General features: G+C 44.6%; 1 protein-coding gene across 1 annotated transcript in view; it reads left to right on the top strand.

Annotated features, from left to right (window-relative positions):
* The window catches only part of ppfia3 (PTPRF interacting protein alpha 3), a 91750-nt gene that overhangs the window by 18206 nt on the left and 60905 nt on the right, over positions 1–12639 (top strand). The window contains exons 2-5 of the mRNA XM_063216222.1: positions 4313–4414; positions 6171–6335; positions 7973–8047; positions 8859–8918. Of these exons, the coding sequence (XP_063072292.1) occupies positions 4313–4414; positions 6171–6335; positions 7973–8047; positions 8859–8918 (402 nt within the window). The remainder of the gene's footprint in view (positions 1–4312; positions 4415–6170; positions 6336–7972; positions 8048–8858; positions 8919–12639) is intronic.

The raw sequence follows: 12639 nt of genomic DNA, 5'->3' as shown, positions 1-12639 counted from the left end.
ACTTTCAGCGTTGCAACAAGTCAGGTCAAGGGCAATGCAAGTACTTTTTGAGTTCCAGCAAATACGGGAACTCCTCCAACTTTGTCGATAAGCAAACAACCATAAGCAAACCAAGGGAGGCAGGTCAACCATGCCGTTTGGGAAACGTTAATTGTTATGCTCTTGGTCAGACCAAGTCTCGAAGAGATTTGAACGTCGATGATAATCAGGCTAATATGAGGCTACATATTTTCATAATCATGTGCCAGTGACAATGATACAGACTAGAGGGGATAACGTATGTTCTAATCTGAAGTGAAGCAATGGTGGGGGTGGGATTAGACTCGGGAACTGGAAGAAAATAGCCAATTCACATTCAGCTCCATAGAGCTTGAAATGTCACTTCCCCCGATGTCATGGGACCTCAACAGCGTTTTTAACGGAAAATTGTAGCATGTAATCCAATGGCGGTATTAAAATGATATTTCGATCCCCTTCGAGTTGTGCCACAAGCTACACATTTTTTTTTTCTGATATTTTTGTTTAATTTTTCGTACGAACCCCCAAACTTTTTAGAAGGGTGTGTTTCTTCACATTTTTCATGCAGACGGCCTCGGGACAAAATATTGATACTTCTGTATGAATAATCTATAGCTAGCCTCTTAAACAGAATATTTGTAGCCCAACGCATATAATGGCTGAAATCAGAAGATATTTACTCGCTACCATGTTGTTAGATGGTCAGCTTAGGTCCCATGAAATGCGGAACTAAGGGGCGGGACTTTCAAGCTCTATGGGAGACTTGAGTCAATGCATCTCCTTGACAATTCTTGCAGAGTCTACTCTACTTTGGGCAAACGGTAGTTTCCCGTCTGTTTCAAACCAAAGCCAAATATATTTTTTCTGCTGATCCTTCATTTCAGAGAGCTATTTAAATTGATGAAATGACCAATGCAATGAGCATTATTAGTTGACTTGATTGACAGTTAGAATTCTTGTAGAATTCTTTTGATTGACAGTCAAACGCAACCACCATCCTATCAGCGCTGGTTGTCTGTGTGGGTAAGGAACGAATGCGGACATTTAGGATGGAAGAATCCTTGCAGATTAATCGTGTATGCTTTAAAACTGAAGAGTTCAGATGCAAAACCCCCTAAGTGCCTTTTCAGAAAATAATCTTAATTCATTTGTATTTAATACAAAGCTATCAAAATTGCATATTTTTTATTTTATTTATGTAATATAACTATTTATATGTATTATCAAGTACATGAATGCAAACCAAACCAACAACAGGGTTCTCTAAAAATATGGAAGTGCAGGTCTTCAGAAATGGAGTTAGGGGGTTTTGCCTCTGAACTCTTCAACTGTTGAATGGAATGCAACCGAAGAACGCAGTCCATGTACAGTAGGGGTCCTATATAAGGTACTGAGGGCACTGAGGTTGCAAATTAGCTGTCTAGCTACAAACCTTAAATGTACTCACATCTGCACTGCATTGTCCCTGACAAATAAACTACAAATAAATAAAGTCAGTGGCTAGTGTCTTTGTTCTTACCCCTAGGTTTCCCTAAATGCCTCATTTGCTGTAGGAGGAGAAGCAACAGCAAATAAACCATTACGTCCATCTCACACCAGACCAGTATGTGCTGTGTTGCTTTGGAAAAGTAAATACAGTGGGAGAATATCCGCTAGCAGACATAGCACAGTTAGAGCTTGGAGTGATCAAAGACCATGCGTGGGATGTTGAACACGAGGTTAGAGTAGGCCTTTCTCTGTCTGTGCATATATTTTTCTGTGTGTGTGTGTGCTTGTGTGTGTGTGTGTGCTTGTGCGTGTGTGTGTGTGTGTGCTTGTGTGTTTGTGTATGTGTGTGTGTGTGTGTGTGTGTGTGTGTGTGTGTGTGTGTATGTGTGCGCGCGTGCGTGCATGTGTGTGTGTGTTTTCTATGTTGTTGGCTGGGTCTGTATTGTGCATATTCAGGTGAAGCTAAGAGCACTGTGCTCATAATGCTGTCATCTGTGTGGGCTGCTGGGGTGACTTTTGTTTTTAACAGTTGCCATTCGCTGTCAGCCTTTATGAAACTGACAGGCTGTCAGTATTGCAGTGAAACTCCAGGCATCTAGTTTTTGAAATGCCTTCCTTATTTCCGTAGACTGGCTAGCCAGACTATTGGTCTTTTCCAATACTCGTACTTACCGTGCAATCGCCATGTGTATAATATGCAGGGGTAAAAAAAACAAATGTCAACACAACGAACAGTGTCTTCCATGATGAATTGTATATTGGCGGTTGGTAAACTCTGAAGACACGCGACAAACCGTCATTTCCGTTAATTGTATCAGACAGAACGTAAATCAGAATGTACTCGCCTCGTGAAACGCTGAGGGTGGAAAGTGTATTTCATTGCACTTAAACAAAGTACACAGTACACAGAACGAGTAATGGAACAGACCATATGACATGAAATGTATAGCCTGGCGTCACTGCTAATCCCATCCCAATGACTCACTGTACAGACTCAAAATTAGAAGTGGAGTGAAAGCCCAACTGGGAAAATCCAACACCTATTGTCATTGTGACGCAGCACACAAGTGACACTGCAAAATTGCATTTATGCCTCACCTGTGCAATGGAGAGTAGTTACGGCCGGACGGTACCATGCTCAGGGTACCTCAGTCATGGAGGAGAGCACTGGTTAATTACTCCCCCCACCAACCTGGCGGGTCGGGAGTTGAACCGGCAACCTTTGGGCTACAAGTCTGACGCCATAATCGCTTACCCATGACTGTGCCCTACAACAGTGGTTCCCAACGGTTGGGTCGGGACCCAACCTATGGGTCGCCAAATATCCACAGTGGGTCGCGAAGCCCTCTTGATTTTAAGGTGTTTCATTTTTATACCATATATAGCCCCCCATGTTGAATAAATTACAAAGCATTTAAACTAATATATGCATAGAAGCAACAAAATGTAAGTGATATGCTACATTAAACAGTTATTCTACTATATTTGACTGAAGACAAATTGAGGAATAAAATGACAACTAATGAGTTTCTGCAGGAAACAGAGTATCATGGGACTCGCGCGATTGGGTCACCAAAGCTTACAACGGTAAAAATATGGGTCCCTGAAGAAAAAGGTTGGGAACCACTGCCCTACAAGATAGATCAGATAGAGTGTTGTAGTAAAGGACAGAAGCAGATCAGATTAATGGGCCAGCTATGATTGTTCCTCATGGTGTGGAGCTAGACCAACCTGGCTCTCACGCAGACCCTTTGTGCATTTCCGCTCAACTTCGTGAGCTCGCACGAGGGTCTGGAAATCTTAGACGAGCCCGAACAGAATCAGATATTTCACAGCCTGTCCAATCAGAATCGCGGGGCGGGGTATATACAAGTCAGTGGTTGAAGTAGTACTTGATTAAAAAAAAGCCACGTGAATTCCGCAATCTGGTTCGAGCTGTTTTGAACACACCCACGCCTTTCCAGAGCTAAGCGATTGACAATGTTCCAACCATCGCGTGAGAACCAGGTTAGAGCTAGACCCAACTTGCCAGGCCAAAAACACATTCTGCTGTTTTGTAGTTGTTTACTAGGATACTTGTTTAACCCCTTAGCACAGAGCCCATGTTATAACCTTACTGTCACCAAAATTATAATGGCTATGTCTTAATCTGTCATTTAAGGCTCTCGGACGGTAATGTCATAGCAATGTTGTTATGATGTAGTTGAGTGTTTTCAGCATCTGCACTAAGAGGCAACAAGAAACAATTCATGAGTTTCAGTGTGTTCATGTTACCACCTCAGCATTGTGTACCTGTTTGTGTTCAGTGTTGCCAGATCGGGCGGGTGTCCGCCCAATTGGGCTACTTGGGATGAGCGTCTGCGGGTAAAAACTTGGCCATTTGGCATTTTTTTGCCGTTTTGGGCCCATAGAAGTCAATGTAATTTGTTGAATTTTGGCGGAATTTAGCGCATTTTGGTAGCCTGATAAACCAGACTTCACCAGGCTAGCATTTTGGCGGTTTTTGGTAACCTTTTGGGCGGGATTTGATCACACACATCTGGCAACACTGTTTGTGTCCATCAGTCCTACACACTGTAAGCCAGTATTTGGGTGTGAGCAATGCTCTCTCCATTCAGTGTTTATTTTGTTTTGTGAGCGTCTGTGTCTCCCTCTCCATCTTACGCCATGCTGTGTGTGAGTAACACGTACTCTGTGTGTGTGTGTGTGTGTGTGTGTGTGTGTGTGTGTGTGTGTGTGTGTGTGTGTGTGTGTGTGTGTGTGTGTGTGTGTGTGTGTGTGTGTGTGTGTGTGTGTCCATCCACAGGAGTTTGCTGTACTGACCAAAGAGCTGAATGGGTGTCGTGAGCAGCTCCTGGAGAGGGAAGAGGAGATCGCCGAACTCAAGGCTGAGAGGAACAACACGCGGGTTTGTTTGTTTGTTTGTTTGTTTGTTTATTTGTTCTGTCGTCCTGTCAAAGTTTACTTCACTATATGATGGATCAATTACACATTGCTTATGAAAAAACATGACAAACATGACATTATCAATGTTATTAATTGAGGTAAAAATATGATGTGCCTCCAATTTTGAATGTATTAGAATGTACTGTACAATATGTCGCTGTGCTACAAGCTAACATAGCGCAGCTAACATAGTCCAAAATATGAAATAAAAGGCAAAAGGGAAATAAATAGTTTTCCACTTCAAAACACTTTTGAACCATCACCCCGTGATTGCATTTCTCGAAAGCGTAGTTGCTAACTAAGTTGACAATTGGAAACCTAGTAAGTTGGTAATTGGTTAGCAACGACACTGTCGAGAAACGGGGTACCGGTCTGGCTACAAGCTGTGTGTTTTGGAGTGGAGGGTTAACGGCTGAAGACCAGCACTCTCTCTTCTGGATCCATAACGGCTGGCTGATACACACATTAGTGTAATTCCATCAGCGGCACCACACTCTGTATTCAGACCTGATGTAGCCCCATCTGTTACTGCCAACCTGCTCACATATACATTTGAGCCTCTTCCAGCATCCTGTTTGCCAGCCGATGAATTGTTATCCAAGGTGCAGTAATCATGTTGTTGACAATGTGTCCCTCCCGTTTCCAAACTCTTTTTCTCTTTCTCGCTCTCCGTGTCTTTTCGCTTTCCGTTTCTGTCTCTCTATATCTTTCTCTCTCTCTCTCTCTCTCTTTTTCTCACTTGTTCATTCTTACCCTTTCCCTTGTTGACCCTGGGCCCATTTCTGTTTCACCTTTCTCTCTTGGCCTCCATTTACTCTTATCCATTTCTTCACATCTTCCCTTTCTCTCTTTATTTCTCTCTCTCCACCCTGTTCTCCTTCCTTCAATTCGTTTCCTGTTTCTCTGCTATTCTTTCCAATCCTCCCTCCCTCTCTGTGTATCTGTCCTCCTTCACCCTCCCTCTCTCTCCTTCCTCTGCCTCCTCCTCTCTCCTACCTCTGCCTCCTCCTCTCCCTCTCTCTCTCTCTTCCTCCTCCTCTCCCTCCTTCACCCTCCCTCTCTCCCTCCTCGTCTCCCTCTCTCTCTCCTCATCTTCCTCCTCATCTCCCTCTCACCCTCCCTCTCGCCCTCCTCCTCTCCCTCTCTCCCCCCTCATCTTCCTCCTCCTCTCCCTCTCTCCCTCCCTTCTCCTCTCCCTCTCTCTCCCTCCTTCTCTCCTCATCTTCCTCATCCTGTCCCTCTCTCTCTCGCTCTCTCCCTCCTCCTTTCCCTTTGTCTCTCTCCACCCTCCTCCTCTCCCTCTCTTCCTCCTCCTCTCCCTCCTTCACCCTCCCTCTATCCCTCCTCTTCTCCCTCTCTCCCCATCATCTTCCTCCCTCTCTCCTCCCTCATCTCCCTCCTCTCTCTCCCTCTCTCTCTCCCTCCTCCTCTCCCTCTCACCCCCCTCTCTCTCCTCATCTCTCTCTCTCTCTCTCTCTCTCTCTCTCTCTCTCTCTCTCTCTCTCTCTCTCTCTCTCTCTCTCCTCATCTCTCTCTCTCTCTCTCCCTCCTCCTCTGCCTCCTCCTCTCCCTCTCTCCTCCTCCTACTCCTCTCCCTCTCTCTCTCTCTCTCTCTCTCTCTCTCTCTCTCCCTCCCTCCTCCTCTCCCTCTCTCTCTCTCTCTCTCTCTCTCTCCCTCACCTCCTCTCCCTGCTCCTCACCCTCTCTCCCCACCTCAGCTGTTGCTGGAGCATCTGGAGTGCCTGGTGTCTCGTCATGAGCGCTCCCTGAGGATGACGGTGGTGAAGCGGCAGGCCCAGTCCCCGGCCGGCGTGTCCAGCGAGGTGGAGGTGCTCAAGGCCCTCAAGTCCCTCTTCGAGCACCACAAAGCCCTGGACGAGAAGGTGCGACGCCACGCGACACCACACCACTCTCCAGTCACCTGCCAGCTGATACCCATAGATGTGTATAGACGGCGAAGGGGGTGACATATCTAATCTTCTATCAGCATAGATGTATATAGAAGACCTGTGCGGACGCGGTGGAATATATGGTGACGTATCTAAAGTCTTCTATACACATCTATGCTGATACCTGTCACCTTTGTCAGCTGTCACTTTCTCGCCGTCACCTTGTCCCATTTCCTACACTTCCATTGTACACACAAATGGATTGAAAATTTGGCCCTTTAGTTGTCTTATCCAGAGTGACTCAATGACTACGTTTACATGCGTGATAATTCAAAAAGAAATAGTTCCATTGAGTTTGCATGGCACATTCAAATAATTACGAATTATGAAGTGTTTACATGATGTTTTCAAAGCAGAAGTTAATTCTAAATTAAAAGTCTCATGTAAGCGAGGCCATTGTCCATACACAAAGGAATAGCTAGAGATATATATGTATAGTCCTGTCCTCTATCTAACTACAGCAGTGTGATTCAACTTCAGTACAGAAAGGGCCAACTCAAAAAATAAACACCAGGTTTTCAGGCACCACATAAAATAAGAATAATACAAAAAACGTGGTCGAACTATACACAATTTTAAGTCACAGGGCAGCAGGAAATTTTAACCCGGGTGCACCTGGACCCTCTAGCTCAGGGGTGGGGAACCTCTGTCTCGAGGGCGGTTTGCGGCCCTTGAGGTCGTTTTATCCGGCCCCCGATATAATTTTAATGTTATGCAGCTTCACATGAAATATGAAATATTTTGTAAAGGAATATTAGATAAATTACATTTGCAATACAATTAAGTTATATTCAGGGGTCCTAGAGAAGGTGGGGACTGTTTTTAAGGTCAAGAAGTGCAGGGGGAAATCCTGGTTTGTGTTCATAATACGGCCCTCAGAGGACTTTTACGGCCCTCGGATGAATTTGAAGTGGCCCTTCGAATGAAAAAGGTTCCCCACCCCTGCCCTATTTGAATAGGTCTGAAGTGCAGGGACAGTGCTCCCTGGGTCCCTTGAGGCGTGTTCCTAATGTTCCTTTCAGGACCATTATAAGACCAGAAGGTATTTCTCCCTTTATGAAATTACAGACGTAAATGCTTGCAGGTGTTTTCTTTTATCTTGATCCGCTTGTGAAGTTACAATTTCTATTTTCTTCTCTCCTCCTTTTGCTCTCTTTCTCTCTTTCTCTCTCCTTCAATTTCCACCTCATTTTCTCATTTTCTCATTTTCTCTTCTCTCTGTCTCTCTGTCTCTCTGTCTCTGTCTCTCTCTCTCTCTCTCTCTCTCTCTCTCTCTCTCTCTCTCTCTCTCTCTCTCTCTCTCTCTTTCTCTCAAACACACACACACACACACACACACACACACACACACACACACACACACACACACACACACACACACACACACACACACACACACACACACACACACACACACACACTTCTCCCCTCCCCTCCCCTCCCTTAAATGCCCTTCCCTTCCTGTTCATCTCCCCCCCCCCCCCCCCCCCCCCCATCTAATGGACTGTGTGCTATGGACGCCCCCGGGTCACCCCCCTCACATCCCTGCCCCCCCCTACCCCCACATGCAGGTGCGGGAGAGGCTCCGCGTAGCCCTGGAGCGTGTGTCAGTGCTGGAGGAGGAGTTGGAGTCCTCCACCCAGGAGGTGAGTATATAGGGTATATACACGCCAGAGACAGAGGGCATTTCTCAATGTGAAGTGTCCTAGCCTTGCTAGAACGAGTAACGCCCGTTTTCACCACAGAGAGTATCCAATCACTAGTTCTACAGTGTAATTAATCATTGGATACACCGGGCGGCGGGCGGCAAATGTGGGCGTTACTCGTTCCAAGCGAGGCTAGTACACTTCACTTGGAGAAGTAACCCAGAGAGGCCCACTCACCACCCAACCGACCAACCATCTGCAAGCAGAGCAGTGCCATCATCATCAACATCATCCCACACCAGGAGAGCGAGCGAGCGAGCGAGCGGGCAAGAGAGAAGTATACTGTCCAGCAGCAACACACAACGCTGAGGCAGAGCAGAGCAGCCCTGTCCGTGTCTGTTAATGTGTGGGGGGAAAAAAGAAACCCCTAAGAAACTCTGAAGCCTCTCAAGAAAACAAAATGGTGGTCCCATATCCTTAAGTCCGCACACTGTTGCTCCGCTTTGAAATGTATTTAGGTCATACAACGTTTCGACCCAACAGGGTCATGAAGACCCTGTTGGGTCGAAACGTTGTATGATTGAAACGTTGTATGATTGAAACGTTGTATGAGCTAAATACATTTCAAAGCGGAGCTACAGTGTGCAGACTTGACTTCTACTCTTTCCACTATCAGATGACCCTTTGTCCTGCACCTGGCCTCAGAGAGGCGGGATGTGCATACTCTTACTCTTCTGAAGGTCCCTCCCATATCCTTTCCTCTGACCCACTCCTCTCTTCTCCTCTTGATGTCTTCCTCTTCCAATCTCAGGTGCACTCTCTAAGAGAACAGATCAAAAGACGACAGCAAGGCATAGATAATGGAAAAGAGGTGAGAGAAACAAAAAAGTTGTTTGTACAAAAGTTGTATTTTTTCTGTAAAAGCACAAAAAAAGCTCTGTTTGACGTAGATATCTGGTGTGAAATGGCGAGGATTGAGAAGAAGGCTCATGTCCTAAGTTGGCTTGAAAGTGGACCGCAAAGACGATGCGAGGTGGCAGTACGCACCCGTCGCTTTCTAACATACCGTATGTCTCGTTTCTGAAGGTGTAGCCTACGTCATTGACCTCCTGTGTTCAGATTGTTATTATTACCCACACCACCTCTAGTACAAGTCTCCTCGGTAACACTCGACTTGACGCCGGCGTCATACGTATGACATAACGGTGTCATAACATTGTCATAATGCAGTCATGAATGTGTCATAAACATTGTATGACTTTGTCTTTACGTGAAATTCGGTTATGACAAAGACAGGCCTAACAATGTCAACTTTTCATGGTCATAAAACATAAATGACATTGTCATTATGTTTATGACTCGTTCATGACACTATTATGACACTGTTATGACACTGTTATGACACTGTTATGACATTAGTAGTATGTAGTAGCAAGATACAGTAGTAGTATGTGGAGGACAAAGCAGGATACATTAGTAGTATGGATACATTAGTAGAATGGATACATTAGTAGAATGGATACATTAGTAGTATGTGCGCTGCACAGGATGTGTGGGCAGATGCATCCTAGATGACCTTGGCAAGTGTGGACACAATTCATCTTACCGTTGTTGTTGATGTTGATGTTGTTGTTGTTGTTGGTGGTGGAGGTGGTCATTTACACATGTATTTAGATCTGTCCACTTGCACATGCATCCCTACCTCCCCGGGGTGCATTTTTAAAAGAGCCAAGAGGAATACACGCTGGCAGAGACCTGCATCGCAAGCGTTTGTCCTCCAGTCACAGACAGCATCATAATAAAAGCCATATATTTACTTTGACACTTTCATGGTCGTGTGAAGGGGAGATAAGCGTGATGTCACCCAATAATATCGGCCAGCCAACTTTTATCTACAGCTGTGCTCTTTTCGCTGTTGCCTTTCTGTTTTTGTTTTTTTCACGGCCACCGGCTAGCCAGACACCTTGGCAGCTTTAGGCAAAGACGTGATGCATATTTTTTAAAGGTAGAGTGTGTAGGATTGTGGCCAGAGTAGGCATTGCAACTACGCTGCCCAACTGTGCTGCCGATTCCCAATTGTGATCTTTTCATGAATACTTAGCAAGTAATAAACTACTATTTACTGATCTCACCAAAGTACAGTATGTTTGAAGATGTCCATTACCGGCGTACATGGAGAAGATCCACCTTTTTGTGTATATAAAGTGTAATTTTCTCAGTCATAATGACTATGCAGTAATTAATGGCAGTGGGAATACAATACTCATGAAAAAGACAACAACTGTGAATTGGCGGCAGAAACAACTAGAGTAACAAGCTAACTAGTAAGCCACTAAGGAAATTACATACTCTACCTTTAAGAAAGTACCATAGTAGGTCAACTTGCAGTCAGGTAGGTCTGTGAGTGCATTCCAATATGTGACCTTGCGTCCTCCACTTGTGCTTGTGGCCTCGTACCAGGAAGTAATACGTCGTGATGACATCACTGACAAGAGCATTATATTTCAATATCTCCCAAAAGGTCAATTGTAAAGTCATTTTCTCATTTGCAAACTGGATGGCGAATGAAGAATAGTCTCCCAAAAATTGTTGTGGCTAGGCTGACAACAGGGAAGCTTAATTGTTTTCTCCACGGAAGCGGGGAATCAGCAAAACATGAGGCCACAAACACAAGTGGAGTACGCAAGGTTGCATATTCGAAGGCACCCTGTGTGTGCACAGACAGGAGGCAGACATGCCGGATTCAGCGAGTGGACAGTCCTGCCACATCTTTGTCCCAAGCAGTCGATTCACACTGAAGCAGCTGATGCTAATTAGCTCGATTACCGCAGCTAGCCAGGTGGAAAGGCTAATTAGCAGAATCACCTGTGGGATGAGGGCGGCTGAAGGAAAATATAGCAGGACCCTTGCTTTCTTATAACACCCTGTTTACGCATAGTCGAGTATTTTGAGAAACTGACATATTTTTCTTTCGTCTGTTTTCCAAAATATTGTTGGTCCCACACCATCGGTGAATCCATAAATAGGCTACCGAGAGTCGTCATAAATAGGCTTATGCCGGTAGCTGGCAGTGTGTAGAGGAAAGAGAAAGCCATTCAGATCTCTTGGTTGTGTGTGTATTGGAAAAGCACAAGCAAAGGGAAACGTCTCCAGATACTTGTGTAGGCTATGTGTGAGCAGGGTCTTAGTCTGATTATTGATTATTGTGAAAACCGTAGCTCCTGTTCACTTGGATGTGGATGTTTTTATGAACCCATCCGTTTTTTTAATTGTTTACACACGGTATAAAAAATCTCGACATCAAACACAAAATGGTCCTGCTGCACATTTTTTTTCCCCAGTCAATTTACTCAAACCATCATACCCCAATTACCATAGCACTTCAGCCATGTGAATGAGCTAATTGGTGAAAACACCTGTGCTAGGAGCACAGTCAAAAGGACTACAGTACATGGCAGGATTGTTTACTACTGTCTCAATCGGGTTAGTCAGCCTCTGTGTTGTAGAAAGCCCTGTAGGTCAGTGCATTGGGTTGAGAAATGAGGCTGTCACCCTGAGGGCTGCGTAACGACTGGCATAATTTCAATGTGAAAGTAGCCCGAAAATGAAGCCGCATCAATCTGACAGACTGTGATGTGCATTTAAATCTATTGGTGCTAGCACGGCTAACACGGCTAACATTGCTGCCTTCCAAACCTCCCCAATGCAAATGAACACCTCAGGGCACCTGTGTATCTTAAAGCAACACTAGGTAGTTTTATGTGTTTTTGTGTGCACTGGGAAGTAGATATTATCCAGTTTCGGCAATACATATATCACATTTTTCTACGAATTGTCCAGTGGAAAATACAGTAAGGAGGGCATTCATGTGTGCTTCCCATGTCGGCGTTTGATAATTCGGAGTGAGAAGTCTGCACACTTAAAATCCTTTTTTGTTGTCTTTTATTATATATAGCCATGAAATAATAGAAGACAACAAAAAAGGATTTTAAGTGGGCGGACGTCTCACTCCAAAAACTACAGTCAGCCTTTGTCCTGCACCTTTTCCTGGGTTGTGCACAATCTTCTCCTTCATCTGAGCGTTTGATAATTCTCCAAAATTCCCAGAGCACATAAATGGACCATTATCTCCTAAGTACAGGTTGGATTGGTGACATGGTCTAGTCTGTCCTTCGAGACAAGCTGTTCCTCCAAAAATACGCAGTGGTTATTATTGCTTAAAGCTAATTCAGAACGTCTCACCCTGATAGAAATTTAGCCTACAAAAAACATGGTTTTGGAAAAAAAATGATATTTGCATTTATTTTTTTAAAATAATATTTCTGCTACCTATTGTTGCTTGAAATACACTATTGATTTTCACAGGTGGAAGGCTTAAGTCGTGTGCTTTCATTATTACATTTTCTTTATATTAGGAGTTGTCATGGTTGTATTAGTTTTCTCTGTGGAGGTTGTAGAAATCACCTGTCCAGCTGATGTCCTAGTACATACAGTATGTCTAAGCAGGCCACAGTAAGAATCTCTAGCATACACATCTGCGTGTGTATGTATGTGCACTTGTGTTTGTCTGTGTGTGTCTTTTGCGGTGTGTG

The sequence above is a fragment of the Engraulis encrasicolus genome, chromosome 2 (genome assembly GCF_034702125.1).
Source record: "Engraulis encrasicolus isolate BLACKSEA-1 chromosome 2, IST_EnEncr_1.0, whole genome shotgun sequence".
In the NCBI taxonomy this organism is placed as follows: Eukaryota; Metazoa; Chordata; class Actinopteri; order Clupeiformes; family Engraulidae; genus Engraulis; species Engraulis encrasicolus.
This window is presented reverse-complemented; position numbering and strand designations above follow the sequence as displayed.